At 43.9% G+C, this 24,162-nt stretch overlaps 1 protein-coding gene and 1 long non-coding RNA gene across 4 annotated transcripts; one reads left to right on the forward strand and one right to left on the reverse strand.

The window, feature by feature from the left end:
• Nucleotides 1–6,404: 6,404 nt before the first annotated feature.
• On the forward strand, nt 6,405–24,091 carry CTSE (cathepsin E). Of its 2 annotated transcripts, XM_003893209.3 has the most exons (9): nt 6,406–9,809; nt 10,461–10,617; nt 11,246–11,363; nt 12,348–12,466; nt 17,264–17,463; nt 19,503–19,625; nt 21,003–21,144; nt 21,246–21,344; nt 23,303–24,091. In XM_003893209.3, exons 1-9 carry the CDS (start codon nt 9,742–9,744, stop codon nt 23,465–23,467), a joined length of 1,191 nt encoding a protein of 396 aa, XP_003893258.1. In that variant the 5' UTR covers nt 6,406–9,741; the 3' UTR covers nt 23,468–24,091. The 2 variants fall into 2 exon arrangements, with proteins under 2 accessions (XP_021783393.1, XP_003893258.1); XM_021927701.2 differs by lacking the exon at nt 21,003–21,144 and having other exon boundaries at nt 6,405–9,809; nt 23,303–23,510.
• On the reverse strand, nt 11,672–19,537 carry LOC110741471. 2 transcript variants are annotated; one of them, XR_002517706.1, is made up of 3 exons: nt 19,449–19,533; nt 12,614–12,781; nt 11,672–11,855 (listed from the first exon to the last, which is right to left on the reverse strand). It is a non-coding gene; the product is annotated as an uncharacterized LOC110741471 (long non-coding RNA). The 2 variants fall into 2 exon arrangements; XR_002517705.1 differs by lacking the exon at nt 12,614–12,781 and having other exon boundaries at nt 19,449–19,537.
• Nucleotides 24,092–24,162: the final 71 nt, after the last annotated feature.

Here is a 24,162-nt window from a genome sequence, read left to right on the forward strand (position 1 = left end):
AGCCTCCAGAAAGGAATGCAGCTCACCAATCCCTTTATTTTAGCCCAGTGAGACCTGTGTCAAACTTCTACCCTACAGAACTATAAGATAATAAATTTGCACTGTTTTAAGCCACTACATTTGTGATCATTTGTTATAGCAGTAATAGAAGACTAATAAAGCAACATAGTCACATGACTCAAAATTCAGAGAGTACAAAATAGTAGACAACAAGCTTCCGTCTCACCCTGTCCTTACCCACCAACTTTTCCCCAGAAGTACCTAATGCTACCGACTTCTTGGTATATCTTTCCAGAGACATCCTATTCATATATAAGCAAATGGGGCTATGTATACTTTCACCTTGTATTTTAATACAAATGATAGCATACTATACATACTGTTACATTTTTCAAGTCAACAATATGGTCTATATGTTTTTCTTTGAGGCTTTTTTATTGTTTTAACCTGGCACCACCACATTCCATTGCATAGACGTAATTATTTAGCCATCTCTTATTGTTGGCTATTTCCAAACTTTTTATCACAAACAATGCCCTATGCAGAAATAACCTTGAACTTGCAGCATTTCATGCAGGACTCAGACAGAGACTGATTTGTCTCAGACTGAGACAAATCCAGGAGTCATCCCTGATTCTTCCTTTCCTTCATTCCTATCTAATCTGCTAGCCTCTCCTCTGGGTTCTATCTCCAAAACAAACTTCAGCCCACCACTTCTTTCCTTGTCCACCATCCCCACTTTATTCTAAGCCACCACTGTCTCTTGCCTGAGCCACTGCAGTGGACACATCTATGGTCAGGAAGACTCTTGAGATTCCTATACTTGTGTCTTGCCCTTTTGAGGAAGAGCCGTCTTGAGGCCTCGGAATTTTTGTTCCTGAAATAGGATCAATGAAAGTAAGCATCCAGATTTTTCTGTGAATGAATGAGTGGTGTTTCCCAAGACTTCAGCAATGGGGTTTCATTTGGAGGCTCTCCTAAAAAAGAAGCTTGTTAAACCTGAAAGGAAGATCAGATGAGTGTCTCTGTGTCTTGGAATATACGTAAATTTAATTGCATCTTTAGTATGTGTTTTCCTTCTGTGGGTTTCCAGGGCACTTAATGGGCTGGGAACAAGACAAGAATCTTTAGGAATGGAGACAAATTCACCTTAAACAAGAACCTGAGATTAAAGTTCTGCCTTTATTCTACTTAGCCACAGCCTAAATCCTTCCCTGAGGCCTCTTGAGGAAGTTCCAGGATGGAAACTGATTCAGAAAGTCCAGTGGTCCTGGTACAGGAAATAAAACATTAAAGAAATGAGCACTGCAGAGGGAGGCCCCCGTGACTATAAATGTAAAAAAGAAAACTCAAGGAGACTAACGGAAGAAAGGAATCAGATTTATGATGTATTTGCCATGGTATACTCTCTCTTCTTATAATAAAATGTTAATTAATTATTAAGTTTTTACTGTGTGTCATGCATTTTCACATATGCTTTTATTTAATTTCCTAATAACTCCATTTTACAGATAAGGAAACTAAGAGTCAAACAGTATATTTATTTTGTAGCCTTTCAGTAGTTGAGCCCCTGATCACAGAGTAAGAAGTAAGGACAGGTGGCAACTTCAGCAACTGTCCTGAACAATTAAAATGCACATCAGTGTGAATGACCTTCAGAATGTATTTCAATCTGTTAATATACACAGTAACATATATGTAAACTATACATGGCAGCTGAGAGTTGTGTTTAAGATCACAGATTCTTCTGAGACAGAGTCTCGCTCTGTCGCCCAGGCTGGAATGCAGTCGTGCAATCTCAGCTCACTGCAACCTCCGCCTCCGAGGTTCAAGCCACTCTCATGCCTCGGCTTCCTGAGTAGCTGGGGCTACAGTTGCATGCCACCATGCCTGGTTACTTTCTGTATGTTTAGTAGACAGAGTTTCACCATGTTGGCCAGCCTGGTTTTGAATTCCTGAACTCAAGCAAACTACCCGCCTCAGCCTCCCAAAGTGCTGGGATTGCAGGCGTGAGCCACCGCGCCCAGCCAAGATTACAGATTTTATAGAGAGACTTCCTGAGCTTCAGCATGCATAGTTCCATGATTACCTGCTGTGTGGCCTTGGGCAAATTCCTTTCCCTCTCTGGGCCTATTTCCTATTACATTTAAAACACTTAGATCTGTGCATGGCATAAAGTGGAATCTAGCCAGGCTACCCGTAATAAGGGCTTACTTGGTGTCAAGCACTGGGCTATGTAATACATAGAAAGCACTCATCCTGAAGATGGTCTCAGGGAATCTTCAGATCATTCTGCAAGGAAATCATTCTTTCTTTTCTGTAGTGAAGGAATCTGAAGCTCTAGAACATCCCCAGTGTCACGCAATCATCTGTTAAGTGGCAGAGTTGGGAATTCAGACCTTGCTTTGTCTGCTTCCAAAGCCCGGGCTCAGTAACAAGCAAAGCAGATGGTGGTGTTAGTGTGCAGTCCTGCTTTTTGGCAAGCCTGAGGCATGAGCTGCTCTTCCTGCTTACAGGTGCAGACACACATACTCCCCGCAACAAAGACACACAGGCAGCATTCAAGTGAGAAATGTCCCCAATGCCTGCGCCCTCTGCTGTCTGTGCTGTAGCAATTTCTGGTCTGAAAGGCACTTTCCTGGAGTAGAATTGCTGTTGGTTTTGGAAATGACTCCAACAAATTGAATCCTTGACGTCGGGAGATACTGAAGACATTGAATCTTTCTTATTTCCAGTTGCATGAAAACAAGAGGCTTTGACGAACCAAAGAAAATTAAGACACACGGAAAAAGTAAGCTTTTAGTGCCAGGTGCTCTCTTTTGGCAATAAAAAAGTGGTTTGAGCACCTTAAATTTTATTTTTTCAGAATTAAGTGTCAAGGATGGGGGGTCAGAGAAAGGTACATGGGGGAGTTTTTGCTCCTATCAGCAATACAATAGTCACCCTTGCTGAGAGGCTCCTTGAAGGCAAAATAGAACATGTTTGCAAAAATATGCAATGAGAAGATATCTCATCATGCAGCTCCTCACCTCCACACCCCACCCTGCACACACCCATTTCTTCTTACAAGAAAAAGGCCTCCAATTTTTACCATGCAAGAAATTATCCTCTGTCCCTCTCTCCTTTTCCTCTCTCCCACTCCTCTGTGCCCTTCTCTTCCAGAAAGAAATTTTAGAATGTCAGACCTTAAAGATGATCCAATGCCGCAGTTAAGAACACTGACTTCAAAGTCAGGTAAACCTGGGTTTGAATCCTGGTTTCAGCACCTTATGCAAGTTACTTAAACCCTCTGTGCCTCAGTCATACCTCATCTGTAAAATGGGCTTAAAAACAATACCTACCTGATAGGATTGGTGAGATACTTGAATGAACTAATGCTTGTAAGTCCCTCAGCTCAGGGCCTGGCAAAGAGCTAATGCCTCCAAAGTGCTCCTTGATATTGTCACCCAATCAAGCTTCTTCATTTTATAGACAAGAAAACTAGATTCAGAAAGAGGGGATTTATCTGCGGTCATGTGGCCAGTTAGTGGCAGAGCCAAGACTGGAGCCAGGCATCTCATCTCATCTCATCTGGTACAGACATCTTTCTACTGTACCACACACAGCATCATGGATTTTCCCTCATTTCCTAACTAAGCAAAAGAGGTTGGGCCATTTCCCAGTTGGCCAGGTTTGTGCTGAACCAGTAACGTTGCCAGAGTCAGGCATCCTGGAGTGCATCCTGCAGTGCCGGCTCCCCTGTGAGCAGGAGCCAGCTCATGTCTGACAGTAACAGACTCTGTCCTAGGAGCTATCAAGCCCTGATAAAACTGATCCACAGAGCACTGAGCAACTGTCCTCTTATATTATTATTATTATTATTATTATTATTATTATTATTTTGAGACATCTGTTGGCCTCTCAGGCTGGAGCGCAGTGGTGCAATCTGGGCTCACTGCAACCTCCACCTCCCAGGTTCAAGAGATTCTCCCGCTTCAGCCTCCCGAGTCGCTGGGATTACAGGCATGTGCCAACATGCCCAGCTAATTTTTGTATTTTTAGTAGAGACGAGGTTTCACCATGTTAGCCAGGCTGGTCTTGAACTCCTGACCTCACGTGATCTGCCTGCCTCAGCCTCCCAAATGTCCTTTTATTATTAATTTACTTTCTGGTAGCTGAAGCTCCAGAAAGAAGTTCACTAGATAGTGACACCACCACCAGCTTTCAAATGTTCTGGGAATAAAGTCTCTACATCCAGTCAGCCTCCAATCCACATTCCTGAGGGTCTCTCTCTCCCCCCACCCCTCTCTCTCTCTCTCCAAAGACACTCTCCTAATGCAGAGAGTCTGGGTCATTGCCTATACTATGTGTCACTTTCCCCCACATCATACTATTTTACCTCAAATGCTCTTCTCTTCTCTCTCCCTCTACTCAAAGGACACACACAGACCACCACACATATGCCTAAGGTGTTTTGTTCTTTGGAAAGTATTCAAATTGTCCACAGCAATATTTGGTTCTTGCTGGAAAAAGTCAGTAATCTACAGCCAGGGTAGGTTCAGCTCCCAATGTCTCTGGAGAGGACAGATCTCATTAGCTCTGACAAGCATCCCCAGTGTTCCTGCTCCTAACCTTTGTCAAATTTTCCAAAATCCAGCCAGACCCAGGGGCTCCTTGCAGGCAGTCCAGGCTCTGTCTGCTCCACTCAGTATCAGGTGGCCCACAGCTGCAAGGACCAGTCAGCTTTTTCTTAAGCCTGGGCCAGGCAAACCCTCTACATTTAGTAAACAGGGGCAAGGGGGATGCGGGGAGAGGTCTGAAAGATGGAAAAGGAGGAAGGGGTTATGGTTATGCTCCTTTCAACAGTTCAGTGATAATGATGCTATAATTCTGTAGCAGAAAGATGGCCCGCCTAGAAGTTAGAAGGGCTGAGTCCTAATCCTAGATCAGCCACTAAATGAACCATGTGCTCTTGGGCTGATCACTTTGCCTCTCTGCCTCAGTTTTCTCATTCTGCTATACAAGTGGGTTTGCCTTGAGAGTTTGTAAGAAGCTTTCCAGCACTTCTGAAACGCTGAAGTTTTTTAGTGACAATCTTTCGTTCACATGACATGTTACAGTTTTTCAAGAACTTCCATATGCAGGCATCATTTGGAGCTACTGTGGGTTTGGTTCCAGACTACTGCAATAAAGTGAAAATTGCAATAAAGTCAGTCACACAAGTTTTTTGGTTTCCAAATGCATATAAAAGTTATGTGTATGCTGTACTGTAGTCTGTTAAGTGTGTAATAGCATTGTGTCTAAAAACATCTTAAAGAAAACATGCTTTATTGCTAAAAATGTTAACAATCATTTGAGCCTTCGGGGAGTCATGACCTTTTTGCTGGTGGAGGTCTTGCCTTAACATTAATGGCTGCTGACTGATCAAGGTGACAGTTGCTCCAGGTTTGGGGTGGTCATGACAATTTCTTTCTTTTTCTTTTATTTATTTATTTTGAGATGGAGTTTCACTCTTGTTGCCCAGGCTAGAGTGCAGTGGCATGATCTCAGCTCACCGCAACCTCCACCTCCCAGGTTCAATCAATTCTCTTGCCTCAGCCTCCCGAGTAGCTGGGATTATAGGCATATGCCACCATGCCCAGCTATTTTATATTTTTAGTAGAGATGGAGTTTCTCCATGTTGGTCAGGCTGGTCTCAAACTCCTGACCTCAGGTGATCTGCCCGCCTCAGCCTCCCAAAATGCTGGGATTACAGGCATGAGCTACTGTGCCCAGTTCTTAAACTAAGAAAACAATGAAGTTTGCCACATGGATTGACTCTTCCTTTTATGGAGATTTCTCTGTAGCATATGATGCTGTTTGATAGCATTTTACTCACAGTAGAACTTACTTCAAAACTGGAGTAATCTTCTCAAACCCTACTACTGCTATCAACCAAGTTAATGCAATATTCAAAATCTTTTGTTGTCATTTCAACAGTGTTCACAGCATCTTCACCAGGAGTAGATTCCATCTCAAGAAACCACATCCTTTACTCACCCATAAGAAACAACTTCTCATCCATCCAAGTTTGATCATGAGATTGCAGCAATTCAGTCACATCTTCAGGCTCCACTTCTAGTTCTCTTCCTGTTCCCACCACATCTACAGTTACTTTCTCCACTGAAGTTTTGAACCCCTGAAAATTATCCAAGAGGATTGGAATCAACTTCTTCCAAACTCCTTTTAATTTTATAGTTTGACTGCCTCCCATGAATCATAAATATTCATAGTGGCATCTAGAATGGTGAATGCTTTCCAGAAGATTTCCATTTACTTTGCCCAGATCCATCAGAATCACTATCTATGGTGGCTATAGCTTTACAAAATGCATTTCTTAAATAATAAGACTTGAAAGTCAAAATTACTCCTTGATCCATGGGCTGCAGAATGAATATTGGGTTAGCAGGCATAAAAACATTTATCTCCTTATGAATCTCCATCAGAGCTCTTTGGCAATGAGTTGCGTTGTCAATGAGTAGTAAAATTTTGAAGGGAATTATTTTTTTCTTTTTCTGAGAGTAGGTCTCAACAGCAAGCTTAAAATATCCAGTAAACCATGCTATAAACCAATGTGCTGTCATCCAGGGCTGTGTTGTTCCACTGATAGAGCCCAAGCAGACTCTATTTAGCATAGTTCTTTAGGGCCCTAGGATTTTCAGAATGGGCAAATGAGCATTGGCTTCAACTTCATGTCGCCAGCTGCATTATCCCCTAACAAAATATTCAGCCTGTTCTTTGAAGATTTGAAGCCAGGCATTGACTTCTCTCTAGTATGAAAGTCCTAGGTGGTATCTTCTTCCAGTATAAGACTATTTTGTCTATATTAAAAATCTGTTGTTTATTGTAGCCACCTTCATCAATGATCTTGGCTAGATCTTCTGGATAACTTGCTGCAGCTTCTGCTTTGGGACTTTCTGCTTCACCTTGCAGAAATCTCCATAGGCTTCACCTATGGAGATGGCTTCTTTCTTTAAACCTCATGAGCCAATCTCTGCTAGCTTCCAACTTTTCTTCTGCAGCTTCCTCACCTCTCTCTGCCTTCATAGAATTGAAGAGTGTTAGAGCCTTGCTCTGGATTTGGCTTTGACTTAAGGAAATGTTGTCACTGCTTTGATCTTCTATCCAGACCAATAACGCTTTCTCCATATCAGCAAGAAAGCTATTTTGCTTTCTTATCATTTGTGTGTTCACTGTAATATCACCTTCAATTTCCCTTAAGAACATTTTCTTTGCATTCATGACTTGGGTAACTGTTTGGTATAACAGGCCTAGCTTTCGTCCCTTCTTGGCTTTCAACATGGCTTCCTCACTAGGCTTAATACTTTCTAGCTTTGAATTTAAAGTGAGGAACATGCAACTCTTCCTTTCACTTAAACACTTAGAGGTCATCGTGGAATTGTTAATTGGCCTAATTTCAATATTGTTGTGTCTCAGGCAATAGGAAGGCCTGAGGGGGAGAGAAAGAGAGGGAGAGAGAGAGAGATAGGGGAATGGCCAGTTAGCAGAGCAATGGAGCAATCAGAACACACAATTATACTTATTAAATTCTCTGTCTTATATGGGTGCTGTCTGTGGTACCCCAAAACAATTACAATAGTAACATCAAAGGTCACTGAGTACAGATCACCATAACAGATAAAATAATCATGAAAAAGTTTGAAATATTGTAAGAATTACCAAAATGTGACACAGAGACACAAAATGAACACATGCTATTGGAAAAATGGTGCTATAGACTTGTTTGACACAGGTTTGCCACAAACCTTCAATGAAAAAAAAAAAAAAGCAGTATCTGCAAAGTGCAGTAAAGCAGAATGCAGTACAACAAGTACATCTGTACCTTATTATTTAATCCTCCTTAAAAACCCATTGATGTAGGTAGAGTATTTGGCAGATGACAAAACTAAGGTATCTGGTGAGTAAGCAGTTATGGGCAAACCGTGGCAGAGCTTACTGCCAAAATGAATGATCTGCACTTCTAGCCACTTCTGACTGAAGCTGACCTTCTAGGGTTAGACCACTCTCCCCAGTGAAAGGTCAACGAGACGGGCTCCTGGGAAATGCCAAAGAGGCTTTGTTGCCTTGGGTTCAGGGGTCAAAGGTCTAGGCTGTTCCTTAAGTCCTTTTGATGTCTTTTTAACATTTTTGGACCCAAGGGTAGGTTTGACTTAGCTCCATACTCCACGTTTGCTTGTCTTTTGAACTTCAGAGATGAAAGGCAGATCCCATAGCACTGAAGAGATTTTCCAGACCACTAGCTGGTCAGGGCAGAGCTAAAGCTAAACCCAGGCCACCTACTTCCTACTGCTGAGCTAGTGCCCTCTGGAAGCATTGGCACATGGTGGTGGCCGCTGCTGCCCTGGCTAAGGGGGTCCAATTAACTTGAGTCAGGGTCAGCGTCTTCCTTCCTGTAACCCCTTCATCCCCACCCCAGGCTGTGAAGCCCCACCATCTGTTTATGAGGCGGGTGGCCACAGAGATAGGCTGATGGTGAGGGGGTTTCACACACTGCGGTAACTAAGGCCTGAGCCCCACCCACTCTCCACCCCTGCGCTTAGTCCCACTTAACAGATAGAAGATCCTATTGTCCCTGAGCACTGTTAAGGGCTGAACTCTGTCCCCCAAAATCCATGCTGATGTCCTAACCCCTAGTACCTCAGAATGTGACTGTATTTGGAGACAGGGTCTTTAAAGAGGTATTAAGGATAAATGCAGTCATTAGGGTGAGCCCTACTCCAATATGACTAGTGTCCTTATAAGAGGAAATGTGGACACAAACACATGCTGAGGGAAGACCCATGTGAAGACACAGAGAGAAGGCAGTCATCCGCAAGCCAAGGAAAGAGGACTCCGAAGCAACCAAGTCTGCCAGCACCTTGATCTTGGACTTCCAGCCTCCGGAATAGTGAGAAAATAAATTTCTGTTGTTTCAGGCCTCAGTACTTTGTCATGGCCACTCTAGCAGACTCATGCGGGCACTTGCTCCAGACGCCGACCCCCTTGACCCTCCCTCGCTGCCCCTGCATTCTCCTCCATACACCCCTGAGCCCCAGCCCCAGATTCATCAAGTCCTTGGAGTCAGGAGAGTGCGCTCCATGAATCCGCAGCCACATTTTCCCATTTCAGGACCTTTGAGGAGTGCTGGTTTGTGCTTCAAAGTGGGCCAGGGAAGGGTAAACTGCCTTTGGAGCATTTGAGAGACTGAGGAGAGAAGAACAATCACTGAGAAAACAGACGGATGAATACTTTGCGTGAGAATCCTGCCACCCATGACAAGTCAGCTCCCATGCCTCCAGAGTCTCCAGCTAGAGCTCTCGCGGTAACAGCTCAGTGGGCGCTTGCAGGCAGCCAGGGATGTGCTGCCCTCTGGATTCATTAACACAGGGTTTCTTGGGGCCAGGAGAGGTGCCAAGGCCCTGGGAGAAGCCAAGCCTCAGAGGACCCTCTCGCTCACAGAGAATGCATGGACCCCCAAGTTCTACTCCCAGACTCACACTCCTCTTGTAGGTGGGAAAGGGACGGAGGGGTGGAGGGGGAACGCCCTGTTCCACATGCTGTATTTACTCTGGGCATGGCTAATGACTCCAGGGCCTTATCATTCAGCCCTCAGACTGGGCTGGGTAGGTCTGAGAGTTAGGGAAAGTCCGTTCCCACTGCCCTCGGGGAGAGAAGAAAGGAGGGGGCAAGGGAGAAGCTGCTGGTCAGACCGTCGGACCCACAATGAAAACGCTCCTTCTTTTGCTGCTGGTGCTCCTGGACCTGGGAGAGGCCCAAGGATCACTTCACAGGTGAGGAGACATCCCTGCACTGTGTTCAGCTGGGTAGTCCCCTGCCCTGCAGCTCAGGGCTGCTCTGGGATAGGAAAGCTGACGGGGAGATGAAGAGGAGGAGAAGCTGAGGGTTTGCATCAATGCATGGAAGAGGCTTACCCAGTGGCTGTCTGTGTATGGCCTTCATCTCCAGTCCTCAACAAGTCATCCTCCTGCCTCCACCTCCACGGAGGTGTCTTCCCAAGTCCCGGGGAGCTTCTTGTGTTGCAAAAGAGCAGAAACCTGCAGTTGTGGTTTGTAGCTCAAAGCACCCCAGTACTTCCCCAGGGGACTGACCATCACTGCCTCCAAGAGTTTTCTGTCCCTTTAAATCAGCCCTTCGTGATGTTCGTGTAAAACTGCAGACCTCCCCACATCTTCCATTTTCCTAGAAGATCTCAAAGAGCTCAGCTCCAGGAGGGGAGCCATTTCCACTCTAAGATTCTAAGACTCTCCAGGGCAAAGATGAGGCCGGGCAGTCTGAATGGCAGAGAGGACGCTGATCCTGCATGCTGTCTTGCAGATCCCCCCCTCTGTCTTCTCTAGTTGGCCCCTGAGAAAATGGGATGGGAACAGGGGGAAGAGGGAGGTAGAAGTACATCTCCTCCTCACACTGGGCTTTGTCTCCAGGGTGCCCCTCAGGAGGCATCCGTCCCTCAAGAAGAAGCTGCGGGCACGGAGCCAGCTCTCTGAGCTCTGGAAATCCCAGAATTTGGACATGATCCAGTTCACCGAGTCCTGCTCAATGGACCAGAGTGCCAACGAACCCCTCATCAACTACTTGGATGTGAGGCCTCCTGGGATCAGGGCTGGGGAGAGGTGGGAGCTGGAGGAAGGCCCAGCATCAGGGCATGGCCAGTGCCATATCAGTAGCGCTGAAGGCCATTGTGGATTTCTTCACTTGGCTGGATGATCCATGGGGACTGATTCCCTGGGTCGCCATGGAGTTGGCTAAGCAGGCCCCAATGTACCCAAATGTCAGAGCTCTCTGCAGAAGGCAAGGGCTGAAAGCATCATCCCACACTGAAGGCCCCTGCTTCTGCTCTCAGCTGGGCAGCTTACTGGCTGTGTACCCTTAGGCAAGTTACTTAACCTCTCCCAGCCCTAGTTCCCTAGTCTGTAAAACAGGTGGTTCTTCCTCCACTGCCTCTCCGACAATGTATTTATAAGAATCAGGTTAATGCAAGTAAAATCAAATGAAGTAGCCAGAGGCTTGGTTTGATTTCCTCACTCATAACCATTTCTCTGCTCCTTTTACCTTTTATTTTCCAGCATTGCCACTTCCTAGGCTCTGTAAACTCCAGTCTGTAGTACCCCAGGCTTTGGCCCCAGGGAGCTTTCCCTTGGCTTCCTAGTGAGCACCCTTGTCCCTCGCCACCACCCACACCCGCTTTCCTTCTCACTCTTCCTTGCAGATGGAATACTTCGGCACTATCTCCATTGGCTCCCCACCACAGAACTTCACTGTCATCTTCGACACTGGCTCCTCCAATCTCTGGGTCCCCTCTGTGTACTGCACCAGCCCAGCCTGCAGTAAGTGGGGCCAGGAGCACCAGCAGAGAATGTCTGGGGGCCAGTCCTGGGAAGCCAAGCCTGATACTCCGGGGAAGCGGGGCTTAGGTTCCAGAAACTGACCACCCCTGCCACACCAGCTTCCCCTCTCCATCTTTGAGTCTGCCCTGGAACTGCTTACAGCAGAGATAGAGCAAGGCCAAGGAAGAACTAAAATGTGGCTGCTGTGCAAGAGAGCAACTTCCATACAGATCAGAATTAATAGAAAGAAAGCCATTGAAAAGAGAAATCTTTGACATAATGACTCACTTCCTTTGGAACACCCAAAGGAATGTAGGGGAAAGTTTAATTTAATTGGTTATTTCTGAGCAGGTAGGTTAGTTGGGTTCTAGTGTAGACAGTCTGCTTGCTTCAAGGAGGCTTGGTAGCCTTATCTCCTGGTGCACAGAGGTGCGGCTGGTGGGGCACAATGGCATGGGTGGGTCCATTTGGCCAGAGGTAACTCGGAGGTTTCTGCAAGGATTGGAAAAGAAGAGCTACAGAAAGATAACTTGTTTGACACAGGACAAGTCCCAGAGACAGAATCTCCCTGGAAAGCCCAAGGCTAGAGATGTCCACAGGTTGGGAGAAAAGTTGGGAGTAATTTCCTGGGGCAATTGTTTACCCCTGAGTTTCTTCTGAAGACCAACCTCTGACCCACAACGGGTGGCAGGGACTGTGGCTGGCGCCTGATAAATGGCACTTATCTTGGTGTGCCTCATGAGGTCATTGTGGACAATCAGGTTTGCTCAGGGACAGCTATTTGGTTTCCAATTAGGCCACATCTGTAGCTAGAGGGAAATGTAGTTGCTCACTAGGGAGGGGCATCGCCAGGCTTCTAGGGGCTCTCCCTCAGTGTTGAGAGCTAAGGGAAGAGACCCTGCCGCACTGGGGCTGGGTGGCATCAGGGCGAGGATGCAGGCAGTGAGCCGATGGCATAGGCAAGAGCAATGCACTTCTTTCCAGAGACGCACACCAGGTTCCAGCCTTCCCAGTCCAGCACGTACAGCCAGCCCGGGCAATCTTTCTCCATTCAGTATGGAACCGGGAGCTTGTCCGGGATCATTGGAGCTGACCAAGTCTCTGTGAGTGCAAGTCCTTCATCTTTTCTCTCTTGGCCAGAAACTTGGGAGACTTATGCAGAGGTCTTGGGTTTCAAAACTGCCTCAGGAATGGGTGGAAACAGGGGTTAGGACTAACTTCTAGGGGAAAGGGGGACCAACACTCCCCACCTGAGATGGTAGCAGTTGGTCAGTCTGCACAGCACGCTGCACCCTGGGGGAGGACAGCGCAGGGGGACTCCGGCAGGAAGCAGTGCCCAGTGCACAAAGCCTGTTGGCAGGGTGCACAGCTGGATCTCCAGTCTCTAGGGCATTGAGGAGATAAGACCAGGTCGCCATCTTGAAGGATAAAGAAGCCCATGTCAGCGGGCGAGGTTTGGACTCAGTAAAATAAGGGGACAAGGTCTGAAATGAGAGCCCAGTCACAGAGCCAAGGCAGAAACCCAGTTGTCCAAAGGCCAAGGCCCAAACTGAACTCAGTGCTGAGCTCATGAGCTGTTCCTCAAAATCCCTCTGACCTCTGACCCTCTGACTCCCTCTAAAGTCCTATGGGTCCTAGAACTATGGGAATCAGACAAATGTGGGGACAGAGAACCAGGTACTTTTTCAGGCTTATAGACAGCAATATATGCCTGGGCCTTGGGAGAAACAGAGGTTGACCTATTCCTGGCGAGCACTGGTCCATGGGGGGGTATTCCCGAGGCCAGGAGGGCACAGCTTTCATCAACATCCCTTAGAGTGGGTGGAGTAGGACATATTATCAGCTGAAAGAATGCCAGAAGCAGAAGAACACCATCTATGTAAAAATATCATAGAGATAAAATAATGCACTGCATTTTCTATTGGAACTATTTGTGTGTGTGTGCATACACACATTACATATATATTATATAATATCCTTATGTATGAATATATAATATATAGTATACTGTATATATCCATCTGTATATTTTATATAGATATAATATACATTAGATGTAGTCTATAATAATTGCATAATTTTATATATGTTATATATTATATACTTAATATGATATGCAATACATTATATTAATATGTTATATAATATATTATAAGTGATATAATGTATTATATTAATAATATATTATGTGTTATTAATTAATATGCTGTGTATATTAATATATAATATAATATACTAATCTATTATATAATATATTAACATAACATATCATATATGTAATGTGTATGTATAATATATAAAATTATATATATTATGACATATACATATATATTATATATCTAATTACACATAATATATATATAAAAATACAAATAACTATTTAGAAGGCTACATCCCAAACTGATCATCACAATAACCTCTGAGATGCAGGGAAGGCACTGAAATGGGAATAGAAAGGGGAATTTGTGCCTATAGCCTGTCACCTATCTGTTGGCTCACCTGGTTGGTGTAGGGCAGCAGCCAAGCCCACAGCAATGTCAGCTGCACTGCTCCTTCCCTCAGTTTTTCTGGCTCCAGGGCCAGGTGTGCACTTACCTCTATAAAGAATCATCAGATTTTGCTGCAGAACATCCCCATCATTGAGGATGGAGACTTGGGGACAGGGAGAGAACAATAAGGGTTCCAGTCCACCCTCACACTCATGGGTTCCAACTGGCCCTTTTTCTCCCACTTGACATCTATCTTCCCTTTCTGCTGTGCAAACTGTAGACAGCAGCTGCAGCACCAGGCCAGAAACAAGTACACTGTTTAACTAGCACCCACAGTTGCATATAATCAATATCTATATCCATATCATTTCATCTATATCTATAGTACCTCCTAATGGCTCTGCTTCTCTTATCAAACCCTGACTGACATAATAAATATAGGACATGCCAAAATGTGTAGATGAAGCTGATGTAGCCCTTAAAGGGACCGTGTAGCCTGAAATGCATGTATTATTAATAGAAATGCTAATAATCAATTATCTAAGTTCCTATTTCAAGAAACAAATAACAAGAAAATGAGCAAACCATAAACAAATAATAGTACATCAAACCCAAAGAAATCAAAAGGAAGGAAATAATAAAGAGTAGAATGGGACATTAATGAAATAGAGAGATCACACAGGAAATTAACAAAGCCAAGAATTAATTCTTTGCAAGAGTAATAAAATTGGTTAACCTCTGACATGACTAATTAAGAAAAAAGAAAGAAAATACAATTTAACAGTATTAGAAATGAGAAAGAGAACCCTAAAGTTATCAAGAATAATTTTATATTGATAAATTTTACAATCTTCAAAAAATCAACAAATGCCTTGAGAAATACAGCATACCAAAACTGATGCAAAAACAAAAGTTAGAAAATGTGAATCTTTTAAAGATATACTCTGTTATTAAAAAATCCTTCCACAAAGAAAACTCCACAAAGAAAAGCCTCACTGATAAATTCTTCTAAACACTAAAAAAAAAAAAAAAAAAAAAAATTCACAAACTCTTCCAGATATTTGATAAAGTAAAAACACTTTATAACTCATTTTATGAAACCAGCACAACTTTAATAATGAAACTTGAAAAGGACATTATAACAAAAGAAAATATAAAATTACAGACCAATCTTTCTCTCATGAATGTAGATGCAAAAGTTCTAAATGAAATACTAGCAAATAAAATCTTGTGGTGTATAAAAAGATAATACATCTTAACCAAGGGTCATCTTTCTAGGAATTTATCATTTAGCAGAATAAAAGGAGAGAAATCATATGACCAATATGATTATATTAATAGATTAATAACATTCAACATCTATTCATGACTTCAAGAAAAACCCTTAGCAAACTAGGAATAGAAAGTAACTCCCTTAATCTGATAAAGATGAAGGGCTTCATCTACAAAGAAGCCCACAGCAAACTTTATACTTAATGGTGAATTGTCGAGAGACTTCTCCATACGATCAAGAATGAGACAAGGACACTCAATCTCACCACTTCTATTCCACATTGTACTGAAAATCCTAGCCAGTGCAACAAGAAAAAAAGAAACGAAGAACATTAAGATGGAAAAGGAAGAAATAACACTGTCGTTATTAATGTATGACAAGATTCCATAAGTAGAAAATCCAAAAATAACTACAGAAAGGATATTGGGATTAATATGTGAACTTAGCAAAGTTGCTGGATATGAAGTCAACATAAAAAAATCATTTAGGGCCAGGCATGGTGGCTCACACCTGTAATCCCAGCACTTTGGGAGGCTGAGACGGGTGGATCATGAGGTCAGGAGTTTGAGACCAGCCTGACCAACATGGAGAGACCCCATCTTTACTAAAAATACAAAAATTAGCCAGGCGTGGTGGCGCACACCTGTAGTCCCAGTTACTCAGGAGGCTGAGGCAGAAGAATTGCTTTAACCCAGGAGGCGGAGGTTGCAGTAGAACCGAGATCATGCCACGGCACTCCAGCCCGGGTGACAGAATGAGACTCCGTCTCAAAGAAAAATCATTTGGATTTATATATACAGGTGGTGGATCCTTATCACAAATATTTGGGACCGGAAGTCTTTTAGGTTTCAAATTTTTTCAGATTTTGAAATATTTGCATTACACCTACAAGTTTAGTATCCCAAATCTGAAAATCCATAATCTGTAGTACTCCAGTGAGCATTTTCTTTTAGCGTCATGTTGGCACTCAAAAAGTTTTGGATTTTGAAGCACTTCAGTTTCAGATTTTCAGATTTGTGATGCTCAACCTGTAGCAAGTAAAACAAATGGCAAATAGATTTTTAATGACACTATAACACCATCAAAACCATAGCTACTTTGAAGCAAATTTTACCAAAAAATGTGCAAGAACTCCACTCTGATAATAGAAAACTTTACTAAATAAAAGTAAAAGACTTGCATAAAAATCACAAATGTTACTGAATAAAATTAAAAGAAGACCTGTATTGAAAACTAAACCATGCTCATAGATTGAATGACTCTGTTTTATTTAAAAGTCAGATTTTTTCCAATTGATCTATAGAACCAATTTTATTCCAATTAAAACAAGAGCACTTTTTCTTAGAAATTAACAAACTGATTCTAACATTTATATGGATGTGTAATACACCAAAACAACCTTGCTGAAGAAAAACACTGGTAAATATTAAGATTTATTATAAAGTTACAGCAATGTAGATGTGTGGTGTTGGCACAGAATTTTAAAAATATACAAATGGAAAAGAACAGAAAATACAAAACCTATCCACACAGTCATCTGATTTATGTTGAACATGACACTGCAGGATGTGGAGGAAATGGTGGTATATTTATTAAGTAGTGCCAGGTCATATGAATATCCAGATAGAAAAAAATAAATCTTGACTCCTACCTTACACATTACCACATTTCAGATAGACTCCAGATCTCAATGTGAAAGGTAAACAATAAAGCTTTTAGAAGAAAACATGGGAAAATGTTTTCAAAATCTTAGGGGAGGCAAAATTTTCTGAAACAAGTTACAAAAAAACAGTGTGCAATAAGCACAATGTTGAGTGACAGAAGCCAGATACCAAAGCGTTCATATGGGATGATTCCATTTATATAAAATCCAAAAAATAGGCAAAACCAATATACGCTATTAGAAGTCAGGAGACTGGCTCTTCTTGAGTAGGAGCGCAATGATTGGCAGGTGCATGAGGGCTTCTGAGGTTTTGGAATGTTCTGTTTCTTGAGAATATAGCAAGCATCTTTGTGCTTATTTAGTCAAGGAAAGTTGGGAAGGAGAAGAATTAACTTCAAGACAGAGGAGAATCCAGGAATCAAACTCTTTGCCAGCAATCCCCTGTGCCATTTTCCTGTGGGCTTTCTCCTGCCAGGTGGAAGGACTGACTGTGGTTGGCCAGCAGTTTGGAGAAAGTGTCACAGAGCCAGGCCAGACCTTTGTGGATGCAGAGTTTGATGGAATTCTGGGCCTGGGATACCCCTCCTTGGCTGTGGGAGGAGTGACTCCAGTGTTTGACAACATGATGGCTCAGAACCTGGTGGACTTGCCAATGTTTTCTGTCTACATGAGCAGGTAAGACCCATCAAGACTGTGAGGTTAAAGTCAGTTATAACTATAGGGAGACAACACGTGCTCTTGACTTAGCCGTCAAAAGACCTGATTTGGGTCTTTAGCTTGGTCTATTATCAGCTGTGTGATCTTAGTCAAAACATTTAACCTCTCTGAATATTGAGGAAATGGGATTTGCTTCATCAAGTAGTTGTGAAAGCACTTTGTAAACTCTACTACACTGGCTTAAATTTAAGGAATCTCTGGGATTGGTTCTTCATTGATGCTGTCACTAAATATCAAGCTCCTATTATATGCTGAGTATGATGCTCACACTGGGGACACAGTGAAACAAGAAAGACAGCACCTGCAGGAGGAGCAGGCAGAAACAAATGAAAAGTTAAGCTGACGATAAAATAATTGCATACTAATGGATGAATAAACAAAATGTGGCATATCCAAACAATCAAATATTATTCAGCCTTAGAAAGGAAGAAAATTCCGAGATATGCTACAATACAGAAGAAACTTGAGGACATAATGCAAAGTGAAATAAGCTAGTCATAAAAAGACAAATACTGTATGATTCCACTTAGGTGAGGTACCTAGAGTAGTCAAATTCGCAGCAGAAAGTGGACTGCCAGTTGCCAGAGCCTGGGGAGGGGAAGTGAGGAGTTCTTAAACCATTGTTGATGGCCTAATGGGTATAAAATTCCAGTTCTGTAAAATGAAAGGTCTGGATTTTACACAGTGTGCACATACTTAACACTACTGAATTGTAGACTCAAAAATGGGTAAGATAGTACATTTCACGTTACATGTTTTTACAACAATTTTTTAAAATTGCATTGTTGTTGGAAAACAACAACAATGTTTGTTGTTTCTAGGCACTCTTGCCCGGCATCCTTGGAGGGTCATTTCCTCTTCCTCCTTACACAGGAAGGTGATTTCTGACCTTCCTGACTGCTTCCAGGTCAGACCTGGCCTGCATTCACTCTGTTTCAGCATAAGCCCATTCCTCTCATTCCCCTCTCCCACATGGAGGGTCCTGGATTTTCCCTATCAAGCTGTGCTTCCTCTCCAGCATGACAGCACTCAGTACCAGGCCTAGGCAGAGCTGTGAGTGAGAGAGGCAGGTTGTCTAGACACTTCTGCTTCCCCTTGCAGAACTTCCTTTTCCCGTCACCTGGGAAAAGTGGGCTGTAATGGGGAATATCGAGGCTTGGCTGTCAGACCGACCTGAATTTGAATCCTGCCACTTACATTGCTTCATCTCACTGAGGCTCAGTTTCTTCCACGGACCACTAGGTTGATGTGAGTTAAATAAGTTTAGATAGACAAAATCCCCAGTACAGGGCCTTGCACCAAGGTAATCAACAAATGTGAGTTCCTTTCCCCACTCCCTCTCTAAAACCACTGTCCTAAAATTCCTACAGGTATTCCCTTCTCTCCTCTTTACTACCCTGATTTCAGTTTTGTATCTTTCTGATCCTTTTCCTCCTCAAAATGAATCTGTCTTAGGTCCGATTTCTCCAGAATCTTGCTAGGTTCCAGAACATAATCTGAGATATCAATACCAATGGAAATAAGTGTTCAAGCTCTAGTAAGTCATGATACATTCAAATCGGCCTCTTTGCCTTAACATAATGAGTGAAGAACACAAAAACACCGGGTGCTGTCACAACCATAGTGGGGAAGATACCTTGGGAAAAGGTGTCTTTGGGGGTTGCTTCAAGTCACACAATGTGTACCCACCCAGGATGGTCCTGGCCTTGGTTCTGAATGACAGACCTGCTGGCCCCATTTCCCAACTCCTTAACCTTTTTATCCAAGAAGCAGGACATTCACAAATGGTTAAGAGGAGCTGTTTCTAATCTTGTGTCAAAAAGGCCCAGACCAATCCACTTGCAGTAGTCAAGAGTTCTGGTCTCAAAGCCTAGGCTGATGTTTCTGCCTACCTGGCTGCTTGGTATGAGACCAAGAAGCAAAGTGTCTTAGCTGAGACTCACCCCTAGAATTTTGCAGTGGCCCTTCCTGGACAGTTTGTATTTCTCTCCATGTAGTAACCCAGAAGGTGGTGCGGGGAGTGAGCTGATTTTCGGAGGCTACGACCACTCCCATTTCTCTGGGAGCCTAAGTTGGGTCCCAGTCACCAAGCAAGGCTACTGGCAGATTGCGCTGGATAAGTGAGTATTCCCCATGAAGCAGTTACAGTACTAGGGGTAAACTCAAAAGAGGCACAACTCAAACGGAATTAACTGAAAAACCACTGGTCGCTAGCAGAGGATGCCAGAAGCTTACTGTGGTTGAAGGTATGGAGGTGCTGAGCAAGTGTGCAGGAAGGGACCTCTGTAACCAGGGCAGCAGACAAAGCTTCCTTCCTTGTACATGTGGCGTGTCTTTAATTCAACAGACAGTCAATACTAGCGCACAGCCTGCTCCCCTTTGTTCTTTCAACACTGACACACAAGGCGAGGGATGAGTAACATGGGGGTTTGCACAGGTGAATTGGATTCAGATCTTGCCCTCAAAAAACTTGTACAGAAGATGAGAGGCACCCAAACCACTATCCTATAAAATGGAAGGTGGTCAGTGCTCCAAGAGAGGTGCCATCAACGTGGTCCAGCAGACAGGCACAACAGCTTCTATCTGAAGAACCCTCCAGTGCGTCATGGAGGGGATTACATTGAAACTGAGCTGGGAAATATATACAGTATCTGGGCATGAAGCAATTGGGGAAGTGGGACTACATGCCTGCCTCATACCTAGCGCCGTGCTAAAAAATGCAGGAATTGGAAAAGTGCAGTTCAAGTTTCAATTTAGCTAGGATTGAGTTCCTGCAAGGTATCAGGCATTAGGAATGCAAAAAATAAAAGGTCTCAATGCTCACTGTCTATTGAGGGTTTTTCACACTGTAGGAATTCACCTATTTATGGGTCATGACATCATCTTAGAAGATCCTGACCAGGTGTGGTGGCTCACACCTGTAATCCCAGGACTTTGGGAGGCCAAGGCAGGTGGATCAGAAGGTCGAGAGACTCAGACCACCCTTGCCAACATGGTGAAACACTGTCTCTACTAAAAATACAAAAACTAGCCAGGCATGGTGCCACACGCCTATAGTCCCAGTTACTCGGGAAGCTGAGGTAGGAGAATCGCTTGAACCTGGGAGGCAAAGGTTGCAGTGAGCTGAGGTCGAGCCACTGCACTCCAGCCTAGGCTACAGAGTCAGACTCCATCTCAAATAAATAAATAAATAAATAAATAAATAAATAAATAAATAAATAAGATCATAAGATCATGACCTACATTTTTTGATGAATTGGAATGTGGTAGAAAATACCAGAGTGCACCTCAATTGCATGAATGGGTGTGTGTGTGCACTGGGTCAAGAAGTAAACAGATTTCTTCCTATGGATCTCAGTAGAAAACAACTGAGGAACACTCATATGGTGGGGGGAAATCATTAATGTGCTCCAGGTGCTGGAGAGCCCACAAAAGAGTGGGAGTTTCCTAGGAGCCAGGGGAGGGAAGGTGGGCTGACTGCAACTCTATCGCCTCAGCATCCAGGTGGGAGGCACTGTAATGTTCTGCTCCGAGGGCTGCCAGGCCATTGTGGACACAGGGACTTCCCTCATCACTGGCCCTTCCGACAAGATTAAGCAGCTGCAAAATGCCATCGGGGCAGCCCCCGTGGATGGAGAAGTGAGTGCCTGCCTGGGGAAGGGAATGGTGGGGGCAGGAGAGCCAGGCCTTCTCTTGGGAGGTGGGAAGGCTCTAAACAGATCCTCCGTATTGGGTTTTAGTATGCTGTGGAGTGTGCCAACCTTAATGTCATGCCGGATGTCACCTTCACCATCAACGGAGTCCCCTACACCCTCAGCCCAACTGCCTACACCCTGCTGGTAAGAACTATTTCCTTATTCTGCAGGCCACAAGGCCCTCCCCACTTGCCTACCACTTCCCCTTTTCAGTCGCCTGCACTTTGCCCGACTTTACCCTAAGCCCCGCCCCGCATTGTTCTGCTCTGAGGTGGCATTCCCTCTGGGAGGGACACAGCTGCCTGTGATGGAAAGACCACGGGGCTTGTTCTAATTTCCAGTTTTGCCGTGAAGCAGTAGTAAAGTTCGGGCAAGCCATTTAAGGAAGTCTTCTGATATTGCCATGTAGGACTTTTCAACTGACAAAGTTAAATCTCCTCTACCACCAGGTCAGACTGGAGCTATTACTATCTCATTTTATAGGTGAGAATATCGAGACTCAGAGAGTCAAATAAATGGTTCAAGATATGAGCTGTTTGCAGGGAGGAGTGGAGAATAAGATTATATTTGTCCTAACATTCAAATTAACATTCCTCCTCTAGCAAGAAAATGTCTTTTGTTGCAGTAAATTCTCAAGTTTGTAGGGTGAAGTAGAAAGGGAACTCCTGGACCTTTTGGACACCTGTGAGCACTTCACACCACAGTTGGTCTGAATTTCCAGCATTGTAGGTATTTGGCACTACATTTCAACACACTAATTTTTCCAAGAGTCACTGACAGCATCAGGGTAACTGCATCAGAAGAGGGGTGCTAAGATAGAGACTGAGGGCTTCAGTCCTACCCCTAAGCCTCTATTAACTCCTTCCCAAAGCTACCAACAGACAATCCAAATAAAAACAAATGTTTGCTTTAAAACACAGCTTCATGGTAAGTCCCCTAAGCTCCTGCCATATAGGGATTCTGGAGCTGCGACTGTGAACACCACACTGAGGACCAGTGAGACATTTAGACTGAGCCCTGTTCATCAGTCCACACGCCCATCAACACCCTAGCACCCCCACACTCTCACCTTCCCCCATGTGAGTTGAGTCCCTGCCCAGGTGGAAATCATTGATGTGCTCCAGGTGCTGGAGAGCCCGAAAAAGAGTGGGAGTTTCCTAGAAGCCAGGGGAGGGGAGGTGCGTGGTTCTTTCCCAGTACAGTGCATGGTTCCTTTAGAAGATCATTTTAGAAGATCATGACCTGACCGAGCGTGGTGACTCACACCTGTAATCCCAGGACTTTGGGAGGCCGAGGCAGGTGGATCACAAGGTCTTGTGCTGGTTCTTTCCCAGTATGCTGCATGGTTCTTTCTCACCAGCAGATTTCAATCAGAGTCACCTCAATCCATCAAAACTGCTGTAAAAACGTTGACTTTTCATGTCCTTCCTCTCAAGAAGTCTCCCTGAGCCCTCTGCAAATTTTCCCACACCCTCATCAGCAACTTCAAATTTCAAGTCATTGTTGGAAAGGCCACACTTGCCTGGTAGAGCACGTCTTTGCCAAACTAAAAATTAAGATTGGAGAAGGTGACACTCTTCTCTTGAACAAGGGATGCCTACTTGCCTCATCTAAAGGGGGTCACTCAAATGTTTGTTCCCAGAACATCAACAAGAAAATAGCAGTGGGTAGCCACTAACAGAGTTCTTTCTCTCCCTTAACAAAAACCAAGCTGAGCTTCACTAGAAACCAAAGAAACCAGAATTTAAACCAAGGTCTTCCGATGCCAACCGTTTTGCTCTTCTAGCCATGCAACAAGGGTTTCCCAGTTGTAAAATGATGGTGGTGGGGGCAGGTGGAAGTATATAACAGATGAACCCTTCTCAAAATTGTAGAACATAGACCCCAGGCCCATAAGAATGGACTTGTGTAGACAAACAATTTATTGAGAAAACTAGGATAGGGACATATGAAGCAGGAGGAAGAACCCACCGACCAAAATGGTGGAACCCACCAGTTGTCCAAGGCCATCCAGTGCCAGCCACCACCACCACACAGGCAGCCGCCAGGGAGCACTACTTCCTTCTTTCCCATGTCATTTGCCTCCTTTTTTCCAACCCCAGGACTTCGTGGATGGAATGCAGTTCTGCAGCAGCGGCTTTCAAGGACTTGACATCCACCCTCCAGCTGGGCCCCTCTGGATCCTGGGGGATGTCTTCATTCGACAGTTTTACTCGGTCTTCGACCGTGGGAATAACCGTGTGGGACTGGCCCCAGCAGTCCCCTAAGGAGGGGCCTTGTGTCTGTGCCTGCCTGTCTGACACCCCTTGAATCTGTTAGGTTGGGGCATTCTTTACACCTGTAAAAAGTTGTTTTCCAGAGAATGTAGCTGTTTCCAGGGTTGCAACTTGAATTAAGACCAAACAGAACATGAGAACACACACACACACACACACACACACATTTCACACATACACACGACTCCCACCGCTGTCATGATGGAGGAATTAAGTTGTATATCTATATTTTTTATTGACTTTTGATGATGAAAATCAGAAAATTTTCACATTTGATTATGAAAATCTCCAAACATATGTACAAGCAGAGATCATGGTATAATAAATCCCTGTGCAACTCCACTCAGCTCTGACAATCCATCCACATGGCCAGGCCTGTTTATCTGCACTGCTGCCCACTCCTCCAGCTCCACATGCTGTACCTGGATTATTTTGAAGCAAATTCTGAGCATTACATCATTTTGTACATAAATATTTCTAACATCCTTAAATTTAAACGTACAGTTGGAATTCAAGCATCTCCCATTGTCCCACAAATGTTTGGCTGTTTTTATAGTTGGATTATTTGTATCAGGATTCAAGCAAGGCCTATAAATTGCATTTATTTGAAATGTCTATAGGTGTCTTTCCTTCTAAGGAGTTTAGCATATTTGAAACATTCCTGGAATCCCGAGGTGTCATTTGAC

This window comes from Papio anubis, chromosome 1 (genome assembly GCF_008728515.1).
Source record: "Papio anubis isolate 15944 chromosome 1, Panubis1.0, whole genome shotgun sequence".
Lineage (NCBI taxonomy): Eukaryota > Metazoa > Chordata > Mammalia > Primates > Cercopithecidae > Papio > Papio anubis.